This window comes from Grus americana, chromosome 13 (assembly GCF_028858705.1).
Source record: "Grus americana isolate bGruAme1 chromosome 13, bGruAme1.mat, whole genome shotgun sequence".
NCBI lineage: Eukaryota > Metazoa > Chordata > Aves > Gruiformes > Gruidae > Grus > Grus americana.
In genome coordinates this window covers 22873393-22895369 of record NC_072864.1, presented here as the reverse complement: position 1 = coordinate 22895369, position 21977 = coordinate 22873393, and the positions used below count along the sequence as shown (strand labels likewise).

The window sequence follows — 21977 nt, the reverse complement described above, 5'->3', positions numbered from 1 at the left end:
TCTTCCTTCATTCATGACAGATTTCTCCTTTCATTCATGATAAATTGCCAGCAAGATTGTTGCCCATCAATACATCCCTGATATAAAGCAAATAACAATATTGTAAACATCAAAGACTAAATCCATAGTGCTCAGATGGCTGGCAGAGATTTAATACTAGAACACAGATAAGGAGAAGACGGGTGTTTTCCCTGGAAGGCAGCTGTGTGTGTACATTCGGCTGAAGCATAGTGTCCTTGCGGAAATCGTTGCTGGCCCGAGGGCGTGTTGCAGCAGGAAGAATTGTGAAGAAGCTCGTGGGATTTCCCTTTTTTTGCTAATTCCCAGACCTGATCCTCCTGAGTCAATCCTCCCACCTCCAACAGCAGGAAACCCCACCGCCAGGCTGGTCCGGCACAAAGGCCATCTCCAGCGATGAGAGGGATGGCTCCATCCTGGCCGAAGGCAGGTGGTTCATGGGCTCCCTCCTCACCCCCACAGGAGCCCCTGGGGAATGAGATTGGGGCACCTCGAGACCACAGGGGATCTGCAGCCTGGAGGGACTTTGGCAGAAGGGACATCTCCAGAGCTCCTTGCCCGAGGCAGGCGCCACTAGGAAGGGGCCGAAGCAGAGAGCCCTGCTAAGGTGGATCCTGCCCACTGAAGGGCAAACTGAGGCACGGTAAACTGAGCCCTCGTCCTCCGTGGGGAAGGTGCGTCTGTCGGGATCAAAGCTTGCTCTCAGCAGGTGCATGCGCAGGCGGGGAGGGAGGTGCAGCCAGCAGCTAGTCCTGGGAGACTGTGGTGGTTTTGTCATGTCTGATGATGTGGGAGAGGGAGCCAGTGGTCTCCTTTGTCTTCGGGTAGTAGAGGACGACCAGCCAGATGAATATGAAGATTCCTGCAGGGAAAGAAGGCAGACACTCAGCAGCAGCAGGAGATGGTGGGAAGCTGCTGGCACTTCCCTGCTGCTTCCAGGGGGTTCCCCCAGCTCGCTCCTGCTCCTGCAGGAGGGTCTTCTCCCCGTGCTTCAGGTGAGCTATTTGGCTGAGACATGCCCTGGGTGGATAATGTCCCTGTTCCTCTGCTAAGGAGTGGCTTCCCTGGAGGAAACCCACCCCTGGTGGAGTGGACATGGTTAGGAGCCATGACCAGCTCCACGGCGGCAGCTGGAACCTGCTACTTGACATGCCCTGCCAAAGGGAAAGGCATGACAAGTGCTGGGAAGATGCTGGTGCCTTGGGACTAGCAAGGGTCAACCCACTGCCAGGCTGGCTCCTGCCTCCTCCATCTTCCCCACCCAAGCCCAGGGAGCCTGGCTCAGAGCTGGCCCTGACCTTGGACAGAGTTGAGGATGGTGAAGAGGTAGAGTATGGGTGCAGAGGAGGTGCTGTGGGTGAGGAACGCCAGGGCCCAGGTGGTTCCCAGCAGGCAGAAGAGCCCCACCGCCACCAGGGCCACCTTCCAGGCCTTGCGGTCCTGATGTATCACCCCCGTGCCCTGCAGGCAGCAGCTTTTCTGGGTCACCACCCCAAAGACAGCCATATTGAAGAGGAAGATGAGGCTGAAGTAGCCGCAGTTGGTGATATAGTGGACCAGGAGATATTTGGAAGTGATCCAGCACCTGAAAAAGAGACAACCGCAGTGCCTCCAGCAGCTCTGCTAGCCCCAGCAGCACCTGTGGGACCCTCCTCAGGGCGACGTTTTTGGGGATGCAGGGACACCCTTGTGCACATGGGTGGCCTTTTCCAAGGCCAGGGTGAAGCAGGGGGGCCAGTGGGGCAGATCTGCTGCCCTTGTGTTGCTCAGCTGGGAGGGAGCCTGAGGAAGCTCCAGGTGGACCTTGGGTGTCCCTCCGTGACCTGGAGGCCTGCAGGCATGATGGAGCAGGCTCAGCACAAGAGGTGGTGGTGGTGGTGGTTACCACAGCTGTAGCTGCTATGTTGTAATCGCAATTAGGGAAGCAGAAGCACGGCGTAAAGCCAAGCAGGATGGGCGCAACCCCCCGCCGCCGCGCTCCTGGCAGGACCAGGTTACCGTTCCCCGTGCCAAAGGGCTGCCTAAGCCCTGTGGTGGTGGTACACGCACAGGTGGGCTATGACCTGGTGGTCCGTGGTCTGGATGATGTATTCTCCGTAGCTACCGATGATTCCTGCCACCCCCACCACAAGAGCAGGGAAGCCTGGAAGAACAAGGGAGACACGTGGAGCAGGCCAGAAAGGCAAGCAGCAGGCGAGGTGGTCGGCTTGGGGTCTCTGTATGTCCCTGGATGTGCTGACCTCAAGGAAGCTGGGGCTTAGTTAGGGACCCGGTGAGGTTGCACAAGTGACAGGGGCACAATGGTCACTGCTGGGAAGGAGAAGGAAGGACAGCGCTGGGCGGTGGGGCCTGAGGTGTCCCCTAACCTCTCTGCGGGATCATCTGCTGCGGTGCACCCCAAGGTGCCGTGGAGGACTGGCAGTGGGGGAACAAAGACCCCAGAGGACATCACCTGCTCGATGAGCAGGAGGCTGGTGCCCAGCGGGATGGAGGGTTCCTGCGGGTGCCACCCTGAATTTGCTGCACCAAGCCCATATAAGACATTTCCTGGCCCTGACCAGCATTTGAAGAGCTGCAGGCAGGAGGTGGGCTTGCTCACTCTCTGCCCATCACTGCACCATCCTGTTCCCCTTCAGGTTGTAACCCACTGCCCCTCTCTCCCCCCCAGCTCTCGCCCAGGCTGGTGGTGCTCACCCCAGCCGACCAGGCACAGCTTTGCCAGGTAGTGGTGGATGTAGGTGCCGAGGACCTTGACGAAGAGGAGGTAGAGGTGACAGCCCTCCAGCAGCATCCAGGTGAAGCAGCAGAGCAGGCAGTAGTGGGTGAACCCCCCCAGGACCTTGCAGGTCCCCAGCTGGGTCCGAGCAGAGAGCCCACTGTTGAGCAGGAAGGCCAGGTTGAGGAGGAGCAGGCTGCCCATGAGGTTCATATGGAGTCCCAGGTTGATGCGGAGGTTCTCCTCAGACCTGAACCTGCACCTGCGCATCCCCAGAGGGAGCAGAAAAGATGGGGGGTCACAGCTGAGCAGGGCCCCATGCCGTATCGCAGGAGGTTCATGCAGAGGCACCGTCATTGCCCCACATGGCTCCCAGCCTGACAAGTCCCCAGGGAGCTGCTGGCACATCCTACCTTAAGAAGATGCAGAAGGTAATGGTGAAGATAGAGAAAGCCACGGCTACCCCGCAGCCAGCAGTGGCAACAGCCATCAAGGCTCTTGCTGTGGACTTCTCCAGAGCTGGGTTCTGCCAAACACGCACGCGTTGGGTTAGACGGGTCCTAGACCAACCTAGAAAACCTGACTGCAGCTACCGGAGCCACAGGGCTGATAACCCCGGTGGGCTGCTGCAGGCACCCCACACAAGCCCCTGGCCTGTCCCCCAAGAAGGTCTTCGGGGGGAGTGAGGTGGTGGTGGCTCATAGGAGATGCTCTCTGGGGTGGGATGAGTAAAGGCTGTGGTGGACCACCATGAGCACCCTCCTGGGAGCCTCCACCAGGAGATGGGACCTCAAGCCTTACTGCTCCAGAGCCTGCAGTAGGCTGGGGGCCGTTTCCACCCTGTAACCACTGTGCTGAGCTGCTGCTGCCCTCCTGAGAAGGGGCTGGGCTTGATCTTGGGACCTGGGCTTGCCTGGGAGCAGCTATAACTGACTCATGACACCCAAGAGGCCACCAAGGTGGGGCAGGCAGCGCAGCTGGGGTACAAGCAGGAGCTGCGGGGAGTGGGTTGTCACCAGGAGGAGGGTGAAGAAGGTGAGATGGTTGCAGGAGCAGACTGTCCTCTTGTCCCTGGGCTGCGTGACACATCCACTGCTGCTCCAGCCTCCTGCCTGCCCTGCAACAGGCACAGGGCGACAGCCATGAGCTCCGGGCAAAGCACCCGTGCCTGGCCCTGCACCTGGCCCCACTGAGGACCATACCTTTGCTGGGATCCCAGAAGACACATTGCGGGGTAACACCCTGCAAGGGGTGAGAGCAGTATCAGCCAACACCATGGGGAGGGCCACCGGAGGAGAGATGGAGGGAGGGCATGGCTGGCTTACGCTGGGCAGCTGCTCATGGACAAAGGTGAGCTGAATGGGGTCCTGCAGCCCAGAGATGCTGGTCTCTCCCACCATGATGCCCACCACGATGTTGTCCAGGACCTGCCCTGTCTGGTTGACCTCCTGTGTGAGGGAAACGCTGCCTGAGCAAAGCTGGCCGGTGGCAAGTGCTGGTGGCCAGAGGGACGCTGGCAATGCCAGCTCATACCTCAAACATGCCAAGCTGCTGGATGTTGAGAACCGTCACCACCACATGCACTGTCCAGCTGCTCAGGGACTGGAATATCTCCCTGGGGAGCTGGATTTTGCCTATCTTCCCCTCCTCCGTTGTGTTCTGCATCCTGGGGCCCTGCAGTGCAGAACAGCGGTGAGAGGTTGCTTGCTGGCAGCGTCACCTCTCTGCTCGGGACCCACCAATCTTGCTCCAGGCACAAATTCAGCCCTGCCTGGGTGGGTTTTGCTCAGCAACAGCAGCAGGAGCCCCAGGGGCAGAAGGGGAGAACCTCATCCCCAGCGCCCAGCAGCAAAGGGGCAGAGCTGGGAGCAGCTCCCAGGAGAGCATCAACCCACCATCACCCCATGGGACATGGTCCACTGGGACATCCAGAGAGGGGGAAACCCTGGGGGTGGGCAGGAGGTGCAAGGTCCCACATGTTCCTCCTCTTCCTTGCCCTCCCCCCAACCAGCTGCCTGCTGCTGGGACAGCTCCTCAGGGAGGGCTCTGCCCTCCCAAGCACCATTTCAGGTGACTCCTTGGCAAGTGATGCCAAAAGTTGATGTGGGTCCATGACGCCACTGTGGAGCACAGTGGGGGAAGAGCACACCGTAGCACACCAAGCCCCAGGGCAGGGGCCGAGGAGAGTGCTTGGAAGGCGTAGGGCTTTCCAGGCAAGAGAGAGGGGCACATCTCACCTCCGTGGGGGAGAAGGTGATGAGGACATCGTGAGTGATGGCCCTGCTGACGTTCAGGAGCAGCATGTTCTCCCCAGCTGGCCCATCACGTAGCACTGGCCTCGGCGACTGCATCAGCCTGCAGGGCAGGAGGGCTGTGGGACCGGGGGAGATGGGGGGCTTAGCCCCCAAGCCCAGCCATGGCCACCCCTGCCCACTACCTGAGCCAACGCTCCCGCAGGCAGGCGCAAGCGAGGCTGCCGGAGCGCCCCAGCTCTGGGCAGCGCCGGGGCAAGTCGGGGCTGAGGGTCTCGTCGCCTTCCTTCAACTCCACCGTGTTGCAGCACCAGTGGTGCTGGTCACCCCGCTTCAGGGCTGGGGAGGAGGGGAGTGGGGTGACCGCTGGGCACCACGGCACCGGGCAGGCACCGGAGCCAAGGGCAGGGATGGGGGGGACCGCTCACCGTCACAGCTCTCCTGTCCCCTGGCAGCGTCTGGAAGAAGAGCACATGGGGAAATGGGAGGAAAAACCCAAAATCTAGAGTCAGTACTCCCCGTGTCCACAGGGGAAGGGGGAGGCAGGAGAATCTGGCAGCTGCCAGGTTATAAAGGAGCAGCCCTACAGTCACGTGGGCTTCAGAAAGCAGCTGGACAGCCGTCGGGGCCGGTGAAGGCAAAGCCGCTGTGCCTGCGCTGACACATCACCGCGTGCAGCCCCCCAGGGCAGCTCACAGAGGCGACCCTGGGCTGCTGGTCCAGAGTTCTCAAATAGCCCCCAGCAGCGAACCCCTCCGCCCCGCTCGCCTCTGCCAGCTCTCCGCACGTCCCGGGGGGAACACTCCCTTCCGGCCTGGCCACATTTCAGGGTGAAACCCTGCCACGGCCTTCGGGTCAACACTTTCACATGGGAAAACCTACCCCGAAGCCCAGGTACCCCCCTATGCCGGGGGAGCCCGTATCCCCCTCACCCCACTCACCGGGCAGCAGCAGGAGCAGCAGGATGGTGCGCAGGAGCAGGTTCATGGTGCTTTGTGGGGTCTCCTGGCCGCCCCCGGCCATCCCACGGTGCTCTGCTCCCCAGGTCCCGCTGGCTCTGCTCCTCCCGGGGCTCCCCCGGGGCTTGTGGCTGCTCCTGAGGCAACAGGCATGTCCTCATTTCCCTTCTGCGAACCCCTCACACCTTCCTGTGCGTTGGCAAGTGACCTCCTACCACAGCTCGCAGCAACGGCGATAACCGTCAGAGCCGGGTCGTTTCCCCCTCGGCTGACACAGGGCTTTTTTCCTTCCCCTTCGACCCCCCATCCTGCCAAATCCTTGGTCGATGGCCCCCACCAGCCCAGCGACGTGTTGGAGCATCCCTCTCCCAAAGCAGGCACGCCGCCGGGCATTGCCACGAGCCAGTGGGGACGAAGCGTCCGTTTCCTGGGAAGGTCCCCCTGTCACGGCCAGGAGTGGGGACACGGGTGGAGGGGGGTGAGCCACCAGTAGAGTACCATCCGTAAGGGGAACTGGCGGGATGGGAGACACGGTGCTGTGCTTGCAAGGGCAGCCGCGCTCTGCCTGGCCCCTCAGCCGCCGAGGGAGGCGGATTCCCATCCTGCGAACTCTCCCTCTTCAGATTCCCGTCCTGTGCCGACCTCCCTCGTCACTGCGTAGCGACGGTCCCTGGAGACCGCAGCAGCTTCCCGAGCCATGGCATCTCCCTCCAACACCCTGACCCCTACAGCACCGGGCTGCCGGTGGGCTGCCGGAGCGCCGTTACTGGTCCCAACTCGGCAAGATGCTACGGGGTGAAACGCCGGGTCCTGCCCCGGGCCTGGGACAACCCCAGCCAAGGGACGGAGCCCATCGGAGAGCCCGTGAACGCGCGTGGCACAGAGACCCCGGTGAGCCGCGCTCCAAGCAGGAACAACTTTAATGGGCACAAGTATGGTGCGCGGGCACGCTCAAACTTCTACACCATCCAAAAATAGACATTCAACAAAATAACAAAAATAGATTATTTCAGCTGCTACAGGATGTTGCAGGGGCAGAGTTATTCTGTCTTCACCAGGAAAGGACCCTCTCGGTGACCACCAGCAAGGGCTGAAGATGGGGCCTTTCCCACCCATCATGCTGGCTTCGGGACATGGGAGGAGACATTTGGAGACACCGGGGGCCCTGTCCCTGCCCCGTCCGCTTTCTGCAGCCCTCGCTGCCCAGGTGAGCATCCCTCCCTCCTGCCCCAAGGATGCCAAGCCAAGGGATGTGCCACTGCCCGACAGGACGCGGTGGGGTAGGACAATTGGGGAGAGGGCTGGCAGGGGTGAGGGGCGGCCGGCCCCGCTGCAGGTCCCTGGGCTCCCAGCAGCCCTGTGAGGCAGGTGCGGTAGCAAAGCGGACGGCATCGGTCCTTCCCATGGCTGTCCGCCGTGCGGGTAGCCCCGGGACAGCATGGCACAGCCATCACGGGGCTCAGCCGAGGTGGCTCTGGCTGCTGTTGGGTTGCAGTTTGACGCTGTCAGAGCTGCTCTGCAAGTCGGGGGACTTTCTCGCCTGCACCACCATGGTCCAGTACCAGAGGAAAATAAGGAAACCTGAGGGAGGAAGTGAGAGAGGGGTGAACCCACAGAATCACAGACTGGTCGGGGTTGGCAGGGACCTCTGGAGATCAAGTAGTCCAACCCCCTGCTAGAGCAGGATCACCCACAGCAGGTCACACAGGATCGTGTCCAGGCAGGTTTTGAATCTCTCCGGAGAAGGAGACTCCACAACCTCTCTGGGCAGCCTGTCCCAGGGCTCGGTCACCCTCAGAGGGAAGAAGTTTTTCCTCATGTTCAGATGGAACTTCCCGTGTTCCAGTTTGGGCCCATTGCCCCTTGTCCTGTCACTGGGCACCACCGAGAAGAGTCTGGCCCCTTCCTCTAGACACCCACCCCTCAGATATTTATGAGCGTTGATGAGATCCCCTCTCAGTCTTCTCTTCTCCAGGCTAACCAGCCCCAGCTCTCTCAGCCTTTCCTCATACCAGAGATGCTCCAGGCCCCTCCTCATCCTCACAGCCTTCCACTGGACTCTCTCCAGCAGTTCCCTGTCTGTCTTGACCTGGGGAGCCCAGCACTGGACACACAACTCCAGATGTGGCCTCACCAGGGCAGAGTAGAGGGGGAGGAGAACCTCCCTCAACCTGTTGGCCACGCTCTTCTGAATGCACCCCAGGGCATGAGGGCACACTGCTGGTCATGGAGAGCCTGTTGTCCACCAGGACTCCCAGGTCTTTCTCTGCAGCGCTGCTTCCCAGCAGGTCAGCCCCTACCTGTACTGGTGCCTGGGGTTATTTCTCCCCAGGTGCAGGACCCTACACTTGCCCTTGTTGAATTTCATTTGGTTCCTCTCCACCCTGTCCAGATCTCGCTGAATGGCAGCGCAGCCTTCCAGTGTATTGGCCACTCCTCCCAGTTCTGTATCACCAGCGAATTTTCTGAGAGTGCACCCTGTCCCCTCGTCCAGGTCACTGATGAGTATGTTGAACAAGACCAGACCCAGCACTGACCCTTGGGGCACACCACTAGCTACAGGCTTCCAACCAGACTCTGCGCCACTGATCACAACCCTCTGGGCTCTGCCATTCAGCCAGTTCTCTACCCACCTCACTGTCCACTCACCCAACCCACACTGCCTAAGCTTGCCTATGGACCCCCTCTAAGAACCAACAGCAGCCAAGAGTGAGCCAGCCAGCCTGCCAGGGACGGCTCCTCTCGTACCCCATCACCACCCCACCAATACCCCATGAAAGCCCCGGTGCCCTTTGGAGGAGCCCAGCATCCCAGGCTTACCTTGAAGGGAGTTGATGATGGTGAAGATATAGAGGGAGACAAGGCGGAAGACACCAGAAGTGAAGGAGAAGAAGACCAGTGCCCAGGGAATGCCCAGAAGGATGCTCAGCCCAAAGAGGGCTAGGACGTGCTTGAGCTTGTGGCCTTTCTTGTTCTGCCGGAGGATCTCCCGGACCATCGCTCCCAGCATGACTGAGTTAAAGAGGAACACCAGGCTGAAGAAACCCAGGTTCATGATGTTATGGATCAGGGGGCTTGTGATCCAGCATCTGGAGGAAGGAGAAAGGGCAGAGGGTTATGCTGTGTTGTCCCACAGGGACATAAGTCGGAGGGGTTGGGGGAAGCATGAAGGTGTGGTGCAAAGCCAGCACCCGGCTTAGTTAAACAGGGAGGGGGGATCCCCCACCACCACCCTGCACAAAGCCCCAGAAAGCTACAGGTGGGCTAAGGAAAGCCTGTAGGACACGGCAAAGGTTTAGTCAGTTGACTTTATCTAAGACCAGGGACAAGGCAACCCATTTCCCATGACTTACATGGTTGCGTTGGTGTATTTGCCACCAACAGATTCGTAGACAGGAATGGAGAAGGGGCCATAGTTTGTCCAGCTAGCCAGGAAGATCAGCATCACGCAGAAGAAGGGGAGTCCTGGGTGTCAAGAACAGTGTGAAGTGGCTGCCCTAGTCACTGGCCCTCGGGCCTTTTGGAAGGACTTGTTGCCCCTTTCTCCCCATATAGAGTGCAAACCAATATCCTCCTTCCCAAGGGTGAACGTAACAAGGACACCTGGTGTAAGCCCTGGCCTGGGAGCGAGCTGTGCTGCACCAACCCCAGCCAGGGATCTCCCAGGGCCATGGAATTTTAGGCCACAAAAGATCATGAGCTCTTCCTACCGCGGCCTCCTGCCCAAAGCAGGGCAGAGATGTGTGGGTGCTTCCTGCATCAAGCCCATCTCTCTGGGCTGTCCTGGATGATTCTTTCAGAAAGAGAGGATCCCATTACTATTTAAAGACCCCAAGCAGTGGCTCTCACATGCCTTCCTTGCTGTGTGACCCCCCAGGGTGACCCACCCTTGCTCTAGCACCAGCTTCTGCTCTCAGCCACCAAGTCTCCTTCTCTACTGAGTCTCTCGACAGAGACACCCCTCTTCTCTCAGGCATCTGCTCCCCCACAGCTATGTCTCCTCTATCCCCATCTAGACACTGTCAATGGTGGGAAAGACCTACCCAGGTGCCCCTCCACCCCCGTTGCCCATGTCCTCAGGGCATCTCTGCCTGCCCCATGCTCACCCCAGCCCACCAGGCAGAGCTTGAGGAGGAAGTGGTCATGGTACGCGTTGAAGACTTCGATCACAAGCCGGTAGAGGTTGAAGCCCTCGATGCCCATCCAGGTGAGGCAGCTCAGGAGGGAGAAGTGCAGGAACAGCCCCCCGGCTCTGCAGACTGCCTCACTGCTGGAAGCCAAGTGCTCGGAGATGAGGAAGGTGACGTCCAGGAGGAAGATGGCAGCCAGCAGGTTCATGTGGATGTGCATGCTTGTGATCTGGTCTCGCTGCTTGCTTCTGGAGAAGCGAGAGGGAGATGACCTCACCACCATGCCTGGCCAGCATCCTCAGTGTCCCACAACACAGCTCCAACTCAGCTGGGCAACTCACCCCAGCCAGAAGAGCCAGGAGACCCTCTGGTGATGTGAGGGGCTGAGAGCCTAACCCCGTGGGTGGGACCACCTGTTACACATGCAAATTCAGGTCTGCAGTTGACCCTGCATTTCAGGTCTAGGCCATGGAGGTTAGGGAGAGACATAATTTCAGCTCTGGATCATCCACATAGGATCAGTGACATGACTCAGGAGAAGACACTCATGTTCTTCACCAGGCCCTTGAAAAGATCTTTGCAGGCTTCTGCTTGCCAGACCCATGACGACCAAGCTGATTTTCCAAAAATCATTAAAAACAGCCAATGTTTTCAAGCGCCCTGTGGGAGACCTGACCAGGGGGGTAGTTTCTGGAGAGGAGAACTCTGCTTTCTTCAAGCATGGGTCCTTCATTGTGCTTCTAGCTAGATCACCAACTGCATTTGGAGAGCTTGCACCCACCCAGGTGTAGCGGCAATGGACAGGATGCAGACAGGGAGCATGGGGTCACCTGTCAGACCATACCTGAAGTAGAGGAAGAAGATGGTGCAAATGGATGCCACAGCTGAGATCAGGCAGCCGATGTAGGTTATGATACTCAGGTAATCCCTGTGTATGTAGGCGATCTCCGGGGAGGATACCTGAGGAGAAGGAGGAACGAGACATGGTGAGGAAGAACAGCCGGTGGGAACGATGTAGAGAGCTGTGGGAAGGCACTACCCACCATCAGCACAGCAAAGTAGGTGAGATGGTTGCATCTGCAGTCTGTCTGGCTGTGCCCCGTCACTGTTGTACAACCAGAGCTGTCCCAGCTCCCAGAGCTGACTGCGCAAGAGAAAGAAAAAGCATCTGGTGAGCAGCAGGAACATCTGCTTTGGGTTTGTGGATCTTCAGGGCAAGGTGTCCATGGCAGAGGGGAGGACAAAAGTGAGTATCCCAGTCTGTCCCAGGCCAAGCACACGCACTCAGATAGCACCCTCAGCATCAGGACCCATCCCTAGGGAGGGAGAAAGCTCCTGGGTTAGCTCTGGAGCAAAAAACCTGAAATCAACCCCATGGGAAAGGTTTATGGAGCTGGAGCAAGGAATGGAGCTGCAGAGCAACTTTTACCCCTACCAGCCTGTGGCACCGAGCAAAGGCAGCGCCTGGCTTCACACTCAAGTGCAGGAGCACTCACCGGTGGTGTCCTCCAGCCAGAAGACGCACAGCGGGGTCACGTTCCTCTGCAACAAGAAAACCACGGGCCCTGGTCAGGATGCAGCTGGGGGCTTGTTGCCTGGCCAGCACATTTGATAGAGGAGAACATGGGGCAGGAGGTGAGATGGTCTTAGGAGACAAACTGCCCCATATCATGGGAGTGAGCTCCAGGCAGAGACCCTTCTCTTGGCAGCTCGTGGAGCAGATACTTCCTCCCAGGTCCCCTTTTTCAAACAAGGGGTTCAGCTTTGAGCAGGCACCTGACAGGGCCGTGAATGAGCCAAGGGACCATTAACTCAAAGTGTCTCCTAGCCCTGGAGATTGTGCTGGAGGCAACACATCTACAAAGCAGCATCTCCTGGACAGGAGCAGGCAGTGCCACCACCAGTGCACACGGTGGAGCTGCCATCGTCATACAGCCCCAGGAGATGTAGCAGACTCCGTACAGGCAGGCCAAGGGCATGGACCTGCTGGACTGTGACCGCTCTCTAAGCTAGCAGGGCCTGACCCCTCCTTGCCCCTCCATTCCTGGTGGGATCAGGTTCGACGAGGCTGTTTCCCCACCTACCGGCAGCTGGTCGTGGAAGAAAGTGAGAACAACTGGGTCAGAGAGGTTGGTCACCACCATATCCACCAAGGAGATGCCAACCACCTTGTCACCCAGGACATGGCTGCTGTTTTCATCCTGTTGAAGAAGAGGAGGCAGTGGTGGCATGGGAAGGAAGAGCTGCTGGGTGTGAAGTGGGTGAGAGTCCCCAAGAAGGAGGTCCCATGCCTCTTTCCCCATCAAGCTTCTAGCTCATCTTTGAAGCATCTTCTCTGAGCGAGCACTGGCACCCTGGTCTGGGCATCATCCCTCCTGCCCTGTATGACTGGAGCTGCCAGTACGGCGGGGACACCCCACCATGCCACGCGCATGGGTGTTACCTGGAACATGGTCTGGCTGCTGATGTCCATGAGGAGCACCCTGTGCTCCACCACCTCCTCCCTCTCCTTTGCCATCACAAACAGGCTGCTTGGCAGGTCCACCATGAACCCATGGACCTCTCTGCCCTCCTGCAAGGAGAGACTTGTCAGGAGAGCGGTTGGGAGGGAATGCCGGTGGGCCAAGACCACCAGGACAGGCTGCCCGGGACCCACCTCTCTTTGGGAAGCAAAGGCCAGGTGCCGAGGAGCCTGAGTGGGCTGGACCCTCAGGACGGTTGCATGCACGGTGGCCTTCCCAAAGGTCTGGTTCTGCCCTTCGAGCTCCACCTTGGCCAGCGTCTTCTCCAGCTCCCCGAGTTTGCTGTCGGGGAAGGGGCGCAGTGAGCGGGATGGGCACTGCATCAGCGGCAGCGGGAACGGCACAAGCCGGGAACTCACTGCCGAAGCATCCGCTGCTCCGTGGCTCCCACGGCCGGCGCTGGGGGTTGGGCGATGAGGCTGTCCAAGGCGGTGAGCTGCTCCTCCACATCTTGTTCCCAGACGGGCATGATCTCTGGAGAGACTGATGGGCACACGAAAAGAAATGCCATGAAACACATGGGCAGAGCTGGCTTCCCCATGCCCTGAACCAACCAAGCACAGCACTGGTGGGAGCAGAAAGCAGAGGGCTTCAAGGTGACCCCCAGCCCGTGGAGCTGATGGAGACCCCAACCCAGGGGGCTGCTTCTGTCGCCCAGAGCTCAGCTCCCACTGAGGCCACCGGGAGCAGGCTAGGTGCCTAGCAGTGCAGGTGGGACCCTCAGAGACCTCTGCAAAGCCCATAATTTCCCAGGATTTTAGGGGCAAAACACTTTTGAAAATCTCCATCTTCATCTTTAGGGAGCCTGGGTACTGGGCTTGCCTCTGGGCTGCTTCAAGCAAACCTACGTCCCCTTCTGTCACCCTTCAGCTGTGTCTTCACACCATCGCGCTGTACCATATACTGGGACACCACCAATGCTCTGCTGATGGCTAGAACGAGCTGGGGATGAAACGAACACTTTATTTCATTACAATAATTGCCTTTACCTGGTAAGAAGTATTCCGATGCACTGTCAAGGGAGGTGTTCTTCCCACCCTTTAAGATGTAGGACACGTTGAAGATGGAGGTGGTTCCTTCAGTCTTGTGACTCTCCTTCCCCCAGGTGATGCTGCTGGACGTGTCTCCATGCAGGAGGAAGCTCTGCTTCCCGTACACCAGCCTCAGGGTCCCATTGGCCTTGAACCAGTAGATGCAGAAGCGGTACCTGCCCAAAGCGGGGGGCAAGCTGTACTTGTAGTAAGAGTTTCTCCTGCCTGGTGAAAAGGGCCATTGTATTATCAGCGCCTGGGCTGTGTTCTTGATGGTGGCGGGGCCATGCTCGTAGATGATGGAGCTGTTCTCAGTCTGGTTTCGGTCACCACAGAAGCGGAAGTCCTCTTCCTGGTGGCTGCTGGCTCCCACCCCTGCATCGCACAAGCGCACGGAGACACCGGTTCAGCTGGAGGGGCCACCCCCGACAAACTCCGCACCCCCGCGGCAGCCGTCACACATGGCACACTGCGTGACAAACTCGACCCTGTCCTGGATGGGCTGCATGACCTTGGCCACCTCCCCAACGTCCCCGTGGCCATGCTGGGAGGGTTTGCCAGGGAGCCGAGGCTCCTGGGCAGCAGGACATCCCACCTCTTGGTGCCACCCTCTCCCAGATGCCACCACCTGCGCCGGCAGAGACTGACGGAGGAGCTCTCCGTCCCCAGAAGGGACAGATGGAGAGCACCTCCTTTCTCTGGAGAGGGCACATCCTGCCCTGGAGACCTCGCCAGGGGCACATCAGCCCATGAGACATTTTGTCCCTGTGGAAGCCACAGCTGCAAATACCCCTTGGTGCCACCCAGACAATTTTTGGGGGCTGCCAATTACTTCCAGCAGCCCAAACCTGGCCCACCCGCTGGGGGCAGAACGCGGTTGGGGCAGCCTACCTTGGAGGGGGGAAAGAAGGAGCAGAAGAAGGACCCTCATCCCAGGCAGCTCTCTGCTTTGGCTTGGCCTCTGAGGAGAAAGCAGAGCCTGGAAGGGTACAAAGGAAAGGGGCCACGTGAGTATTTGGGGGGGCAGGGGTATCACCCGCACTGTTGGGTCAGGGGATGGAGAGCAAAGGCTGTGCTGGTGGGACACCAGCTGGTGTCACGGCCATCTCCCTGGTGCCTCTGCCACCAGGAGGAGCCACGAGCACCGGGCATCCCACCCGGCTGTGGGCTGGATTGACCGGGAGGCTGGCAGCCGGGTCCCTGGGCTCTCGGCACACAGAGGGTGCCCTGCCGCCCCGGCACAGGTGTCAGCTCCAACAGTTCAGCACAGGAGTGGTTCCCTCTTCCGCTCCCTGCTTCACATCACGATTCAGGTCTTGGCTTCTTATCGCAAGCATTAGGAACAGAAGGAAACGGTGGTTTCCCAATTTGCCTGCCCTAAAATTATTTTCTTGGGTGCTTTCGGCTCCTGCAGATGAGCCGGGGAGCTCAGCATATTTGCAAAATACTCCATCATTTCAGCCCAGCAGAAACGGGCTCTGCCAGGTTCACCCCGGTGATGCTGACGCCTTCTGCCCCTCACGACCAGCTGGGCAACATCCTCCGCATCCCCTTTCCCCATCCCTTCACCCTGCATTCTGCTCCGCCACCCTTTTCTTTGTCTTTCTGTGCAGCCGGTGCTCCTGTGGCCCGCACCCAGGCCAGCGCTCACCACCCTCGGGTGCTACACACCCATGTGTTCCACCCGGCCATAACCTTCCCACCCGCAGCCCTTTCCATCGCACCTTCTGCCTTCCCCACGCTACAGACTGCATCTCTGGTGCCGCTTCGAGCTCCGCCTCCTCCTCACCCTGCTCTCACCCCAGCGATGTGTCGAGGCTGGCGGGACCCCATCCTGCCAGGGTCCGGCGACCAGCAGGAGCCCCCCCAGGGTGGGACAGCATCGCCGGGGGGGCTGCCGGACCAGCCGGCAGAGCTGAACACTTGCCAATACCCAAAGCCAAGCCGGCACCCGGTTTGGCACCGCTGCATCCCACTCCTGTCCCCCTTGAAACCCACCTAGTGGCCGAATCCTGTTTCGCGTGCTGCAAACAGAAGGGCACCCACCAGCATCACCTGCAAAGGCTCGTGAGCTCTCCCAAGCCCCCCAGGGTGGTCAGATGGCAAGGCTGGGGACAAGCGCTTGCCTGAGGACTCAGCGTCCCTGTTAGCAGCTTTCTCCCACCAGCACAGATTTCTCCCGGAGGTTTCTCCAGCCAGCACATCCTGTGCCATTGCATCACCACGGGCACAGCCCGCTGGCTGTCCCTCCCCATCTGCTTCTTGCAGCAGTTTATCACCGGAAGACGGGGGCTTCGGGTTGTTAATTAACCTGCTGCAATGGGTACACCTGATTGTGGTGCTAACGAGGTTCCCCGGTGCGGGCTGGGAAGGTACGGCACAGGCACGACTCGGCAGCAGTAGCTGGATGTGGACGGAGCTGGCGTCCCGGTGCCTTGCCGCACGCTTGGGAATCATAGACGTGAATCCAAAAAGCACGGCTCTGGGGTGGCAAAACACCAGTGGTGATGGGAAACACCTGGATCGCTCAAAAGCAACGGAGTGGCACCCGAATGCCAACTGTGGCGTGAAGGCACAGAGCCAGCGTGCCGGGAAAGCATCCCCTCCAGATGGGGAATGCTGAATCCCAGCAAGGCTTCAGCCCATCCCACTGCACTGGCTCCACTGGGATTGTACTGGGGTGGTCGGAGGACAGGATCAGCCCCTTTCAGCCGTTACTCAGCCAGGACCAGAAATCCCTGCGGGGATGTGGGTGGAGGAGCTGGTATTTCCCCTCCAAGCCCTATATGGTCCCGCTCGCCCCAACGCCGATTGCTGTTTCCTGAGCCAAACAATAGCGAGAGAAAATCCCCTGAAAATGGTTTCGCAGCGGGAAAACGTGGTTCCCATCCGTGCCGGTGATAAGCAGCACCGGAGGGAGCCGGATGTGCCGAGTCCACGCCGGGGCTGGATCCTGCCCCGTCATCTTCCCATGCCTGAGCGGCAGCCGGGACACACAGCATCACCGTCCCTGGGTACCCATGGCGATGCCGTGCATCCCACTGCCACCAGGGCATCTCCCCAGTGTCACCCATCTTCAAAAGCCCCGTGCTATCGTGGTGACCGAGCAGAGACCCCCTTTGGCAACAATCCTACCTCCTCTTCATCATCCCTGGGGCAGGATGGCTTTACCCACTGCCTCAGCCAGAGCCCGGGGGCCGAGCTCCTCCAAGAACAATAACACAGAGAAAAACTCTTGATTTGGCCCCAAAATCAGCCAGATCATGTAAAAAGAGGTGGCGCGCACACCACCAGGGCTACATCGTCTGGACCAGGCTCCCTTGCCACTGGCACGGAGGGAGCCTCAGCCCCGGGCATCACTTTGTATCCTCCCATCGCCATTAAAAGAACATGCTGGTCTCGGAAAGAAAAGCCAAGGAATAACGTTGTGGTCTCTAAACCAGGAAGCAAATGGGGAAAAAAAACCAAACCAAAACAAAAAAAACAACCCACAAAACAAAGAGCCTGGTGTTTAGTACCACCTTGCTGCTCTCTGGGTGACTTGGCAGCAGGTATTTAAGCTTTTGGAGGGGGCACGTGACTTTTTGGACGTGACGTTTTTCCCAAGGAGAAGGGAAGATTCTCTGACGTCTGAAACAAACACTGGAAACAGGGAGATCCAGGGGCTTTTATCTCTGTTTTCCTTCCAGGTCCATTAGGAAAATACACCGACGCTCTGTTCCTCGAGATGCTACCAAGTCTGCAGCTCATCACCCACAGCCTGTTACCCAGGCAAGGACTCGCAAACCAGATGGGGAAACTGAGGCACGGAGAGGCAAGCCAGGACGGGCTCCCCACGACGCAGAACAGCTTTGCCCACCCAGCCCCCATCGTAGGCACCGCAGACCACACGCCCTGGGGCTGAAGCTGCCCAAGGGGCCGGGTACCCCAGTGGGGATCCTCTGTGGGTCACCCGGTGCCCCCGCGTCAGTCACCCCGGTGCTTCACAAAGTGCCCTTGTCCCTGGCCAGCGGCCCATGCGCGCAGGGGCCAGCCCGCACGTTATTCACGGCATCGGCATGCGAGCCTTTCCCGTCACCGGTGGGCGGCAGGGTCCGACCCGGCGCGGTTGTTAATGTCTGAGGAGCTGAGCGGCAGCTGCGCCGTGCCGGCAGCCGGGCTGTGCCAAGCCCGTGCCACGAGATTGGCTTTTCTCGGGCTGTGGGGTTGCACACAACACCCAGCACCCACGAGCTGAGTTTTGCCAACAGGACAAAACCAAAACCCGATAAAGATTCCCACGGGAGCGACACAGCTCTCTGCCAGATCCATCCTTCGCCAGCCACTGGCAACCTTCCCTTCCTGAGCAGGCGTGGGGAGAGCCGAGGGGGGGCTGGCACAGGCAGACCGCCGGTGTCTGAGGCTCTCAAGATGGAGGTTTTGCTTAAAGCTGGGTTGTAACCTTCAAAATTTAAAAAAAATTTGCATGTACTAAAAACCACCACAGGCAGAAATATCGCAGCAAGCTAGACGAGCTTTTCCTCCAGCGCCGGGCAGCACGGCTCCTGGGTGGGCAGCACGCACAGCCTGCAGCTTCGGCAGGGGCTGCAGACGGCCTGCGAAGGGCCAGGTACGCCTGCGGTGAATTGAGGGCTGCCGTGAAATGGGAAGGAAGTGGTGCAGGTTGTCCTCCCCCGGCATCCCACACCACGTCACTGGCCTCAGCAAGTACCGATAGCCCACTCCCACTCCCACCGCTCAAACCCCTTGGCCTCCTCCTGCGGGTCGGCTTGTACCTTCCCTCCCCCCAACCACCCCCCTGGGTTTTAGATGGCTCCCAAAACACCCCGTCCCCTCCCAGGTCTTGTCGCCCTCCACATGAGCAGGGTCCCCATCTCCTGCCCGTGCCGTGGGTGCTGGGGAAGGGAGGTACAGGGCGGTGCAGAGCAGCCCAGGACCACCCCAAATCAGGCTCCCAGGCATTTGGCACGGGAACCAGCCAACCTGGAGCCTGGCGAGGGTGAACCCGGCCCTGGCGGGCTTTTGCAGTTGCAGAAAAGCCAAGCACAGCCAGGGCGAAGGCTGTGGCGCCCGAGGAGCCAGGTAAGAGGCCACAGGTCCCCCCCAAATCCCTGCCAGATCCCCCAAGATCCCAGCTGTTGGCAAGCTGATGGGAAAGGAGTTGGTGGGTTGGAGCCCTCCCGAAAAACAGGCGCCAGCAGGCTGTTGCCCAGCTGGTACCACACGGGTGCTGGCATGCTGGGAGCCACCCAGCCCGCTGTCTGCAAACCCGCAGCACTGCGTCCCTCCGACACCCATGGGTGCCACTGCAAGGTGCGGGGATGGCCAGCGCCGGAGGTCCCCGTCCTGGCAGCACGCAGTTGCTTGCAAACCTGTTGCTCTGTGAATAGCAGCCCCCGGGCTGCAGGATTAAGAGCTGGACCGCAACCAAGTATGCAGCGTTTTTAGGCCTTGGCTTAATTCACGTGGGAGCTGCAAACCCAGCAAGGGGCACGGCAAAACCCACGGTGGCTGCGGTCCTGGGCTCAAAGGATTTGCCCACACCCCCCCCATTTCTGAAACGCTCCTGGCTCCCCACTGGTGGTGGAGCTTGGAGGGGGGTTACTGCAGACCGTGAAACAAGCTTTGGCTGCCTTCCCTCCTCAACAGCCATTCGGACTTGCTGCCAGGAGGTTATTCCAGGAGACTTCATTTCAATTCTCCAGCTGGCCTCACGGGGTTTTACTGGTCCCTCCGCAGGGGCGGTTCAGGCAGCATGCGGGCAGGGAGCACCCGGAGCATCCCGCATCCCGCGGTGGCGTGCCAGGACCGGCAGCGGCAAGCTGAGATGTTACAGGAGGAATCCCCCCAAGAGGCATTTTAGGGGAGGGAGATCACCCTGTCGAGACACGCCGGCAGTCTCCCGGGGAAGCTGCACCCTCCACCAGCAGGGAGGAGGAGGAATGGGGCGCGCTGGTGGCTCCCCCGGGGTGGGAAGTGGCGGCCACACGCAGGGCCCGGCATGGCGACGGGGACTTTGCGGGGGCTCAGCTGTGCCGCTGGCAGCAGCCGGGAGCAGCTGGTCCCCGACGGCTCCGGGGGCTTTGTGGCTCTGCGGCCCCGGAATTCAGCCTGGCTCCAGGGCAGAGGCGAGGGGCGGCGGGGCAGGCGAGGGTGAGCCCCACGGAGCGGGGATGGAGGCTTCGCCAGACAACTCGGGCCTTGGCCGTGAGCAGAGACCCCCGGCGCTGCCCAGACACAGGCGTCGCGCCCACCGCCCGGGCGCAGGGAGGCAAAATGTCCCCCACCTACGGGAGCAGGGTGCATCCCAAAGCCTGCCGTGCAGCACCCCTTAGCTCCAGGCAGACGACGGAGCACCCCGGGGTGCTGCCCAGCGCCACCAGTCCCAGCCAGGCAGAGCCCCCGGGCGCTGGGCCGGCCCCGGGGACTGACAAATGCCCGGGGCCGTGGCGGGCCCTGGCCGGGGGCACCGCTCGCCCCCGCACCCCGTGGGTGCCTCCTGCCCCCGCACCGAGGACCCGCAGCATCCCCTCCCAGTACCCCCAGTAAGGGCGTGCTAGGCAGCGCCCCTCACCGCCGCCTTTGGGCCCCGAAACCAGCCACCGGACCCCCAGCTCCTCCCTCCCCCGCCCGGCCCCATACCTGTGCACGGCTCGGGCTGGGCGCGCCGCCTCGGCTCGGCTCCCCTCGGCACGGTTCGGCACGGTTCGGCTCGGCTCGGCTCCGCTCGGCACCTTGAGCTCGGCTCGACACCTTGCGGCTGGGCTCGGCTCGGCTCGGCTCGGCACGGTGCGGCTCTGCTGAGCTCGGCTCGCACCTTGCAGCCCAGCCCTGCTCGGCTCAGCTCGACTCGGCGCAGCGGGACCCACGGCCCAGCCCCGCCCCGGCCCGGCCCGGCCCGGCCCCCGGGGCAGGCCGTGACTCAGCGGGGCGGGACTCGCGCCGCACCGACCCCTGCGAGACCCTCTGGGATCGCTGCGGGGGCCGCGGGGCCACCAACCTGCCCTCGGTCACGGCACCTGCCCGGCTCTGGCCAGCACAGCCCGGCTCGGCTCGGCTTGGCTCGGCTCGGCTCGGCTCAGCCCGGCTCTGCCTGGGAGCACCGGGCTGCTTCACCCCGCCCGGCCGAGACCGGCACCGGGACCGGGACAGGGACAGGGACAGGGACCAGGACCAGGACGGGGCTGGGGGACCAGGGCCGGGGGCAGCCGGGAGCCCCGGGAGCCCCATCCCGCCGACCTTCAGCTCCGGGCTGGCGGGCAGCCAGCGGAGGGAAGGAGCTGGGCGGCTTGCAGGCTGCACGCCTGGCTGCGAACGGGATTAAAAAATAACAATTAATGGGAAAGCAGCCGGGACGGAGCGTCCCTGCGAACCCTGTCCCGCTCCCCGCAGGAAACGAGGGAGGCGAGAAGCAGGGCAAGGAGCCCAGGCCCCGAAGCGGAGGGAACTGGGACGGGGTCGCCATGGCACATCCCTGGAGGAGATGGGCTGGGATGCGGGGTGCACAGCCCGGATGCGACTCCCCGGCCAGGGCACACGGCTCCCGGCACCCGTGCCAAGGCCTGAGACGGGCACCCTGCCCCTCGCCCTCGGGACCCCACGGCGGCGGTGGGAGCTGAGGCTGGAAGCGTTGTGGCAGCGATGGGCGCTGCAGGAGCGGACAAAGCCGCTGCCAAGCGGTGCCTGCATCCAGCCAGCCGTGCCAGCCCTTTGTGTGCCCTGAAAAGCAGCCAGGTGGGAGAAAACCGGGCTGCCAGGAGCCGGAGGGAGGAGGGCGGGCGGGGAGGGCTCCGGGAAGTGCCCTGGGTAAATAGTTGCTCTTACAGATATTTTCAATGGCTTGAATGAGACTTTTCTTTCTGCTGGGGGAAGGGTGGAAACAACCTCCCGCTCCGCTCCGGCAGGGAAGGCGATGGACGGCACGGAGTTAAAAGGCAGCCGCGGCACCGGAGGCGCCATGGCTGTGCTGGGACCCCCGGGGTGGGGGACATCCTACACACTCGCGTGGCCCCCCAGCTTGTTTGAATTTCCAGCTCCAAGCCCCGAATTTCCCCGACTCCCATGGGAAGCGGCTCCCACAGGAACCAGCTCACGCGGCCTCACGCGGCCAGACCGTGGCTAACATGGCCGCCTTTGAAGCCCAACCATCCCCACGCCACGGGGAGCGGGGCCAGCTCCAAAACAAACGCTCACGGCAGCCGGAGCCGCGGGAGTATCGCAGTGAGCCAAGCCTCCCGCTGCGGGTCATCCCAACCGGCTCCTTCGGGAAACGCCATAAATCTGCCTCCCAGGAATAACGCTGCTAAACCCAGGGGCAGCTCCCGCAGGATCGGGCCCTCCTGGAGCGGG

At 60.9% G+C, this 21977-nt stretch overlaps 2 protein-coding genes across 5 annotated transcripts; both read right to left on the bottom strand.

Annotated features, from left to right (window-relative positions):
• Positions 1–145: 145 nt before the first annotated feature.
• ADGRG3 (adhesion G protein-coupled receptor G3) lies at positions 146–6729 on the bottom strand. Of its 4 annotated transcripts, none has more exons than XM_054840772.1 (13): positions 5928–6729; positions 5415–5444; positions 5172–5325; positions 4972–5089; positions 4268–4408; positions 4060–4182; positions 3937–3976; positions 3751–3851; positions 3148–3260; positions 2713–2996; positions 2068–2161; positions 1317–1603; positions 146–880 (listed from the first exon to the last, which is right to left on the bottom strand). In XM_054840772.1, the coding sequence occupies exons 1-13, from the start codon at positions 6007–6009 to the stop codon at positions 765–767; spliced, it is 1683 nt and encodes a 560-aa protein (XP_054696747.1). In that variant the 5' UTR covers positions 6010–6729; the 3' UTR covers positions 146–764. The 4 variants fall into 4 exon arrangements, with proteins under 4 accessions (XP_054696747.1, XP_054696748.1, XP_054696750.1 ...); XM_054840773.1 differs by having other exon boundaries at positions 2082–2161; XM_054840775.1 differs by lacking the exon at positions 146–880 and adding an exon at positions 957–1172.
• Positions 6730–6847: 118 nt separating this feature from the next.
• Positions 6848–20817, bottom strand: ADGRG1 (adhesion G protein-coupled receptor G1). Its single transcript, XM_054840770.1, has 14 exons — positions 20271–20817; positions 14520–14607; positions 13587–14003; positions 12957–13080; positions 12732–12879; positions 12519–12647; positions 12160–12276; positions 11572–11617; positions 11119–11219; positions 10920–11035; positions 10052–10323; positions 9299–9410; positions 8766–9034; positions 6848–7526 (listed from the first exon to the last, which is right to left on the bottom strand). Exons 2-14 carry the CDS (start codon positions 14557–14559, stop codon positions 7405–7407), a joined length of 2013 nt encoding a protein of 670 aa, XP_054696745.1. The 5' UTR covers positions 14560–14607; positions 20271–20817; the 3' UTR covers positions 6848–7404.
• Positions 20818–21977: the final 1160 nt, after the last annotated feature.

Coding starts and splice junctions, on each gene's coding strand:
- ADGRG3 (XM_054840772.1), bottom strand. CDS start 6,009: ATGGCCGGGGGCGGCCAGGAGACCCCACAAAGCACCATGAACCTGCTC. Junction 5,326..5,414: donor GGGACAGGAGAGCTGTGACG/GTGAGCGGTCCC, acceptor CCTCCTCCCCAG/CCCTGAAGCGGGGTGACCAG. Junction 3,852..3,936: donor CTTCTGGGATCCCAGCAAAG/GTATGGTCCTCA, acceptor TGCCTGTTGCAG/GGCAGGCAGGAGGCTGGAGC.
- ADGRG1 (XM_054840770.1), bottom strand. CDS start 14,559: ATGAGGGTCCTTCTTCTGCTCCTTCTTTCCCCCCTCCAAG. Junction 13,081..13,586: donor ATCGGAATACTTCTTACCAG/GTAAAGGCAATT, acceptor TGTGCCCATCAG/TCTCTCCAGAGATCATGCCC. Junction 11,036..11,118: donor CCTACTTTGCTGTGCTGATG/GTGGGTAGTGCC, acceptor CCTTCTCCTCAG/GTATCCTCCCCGGAGATCGC.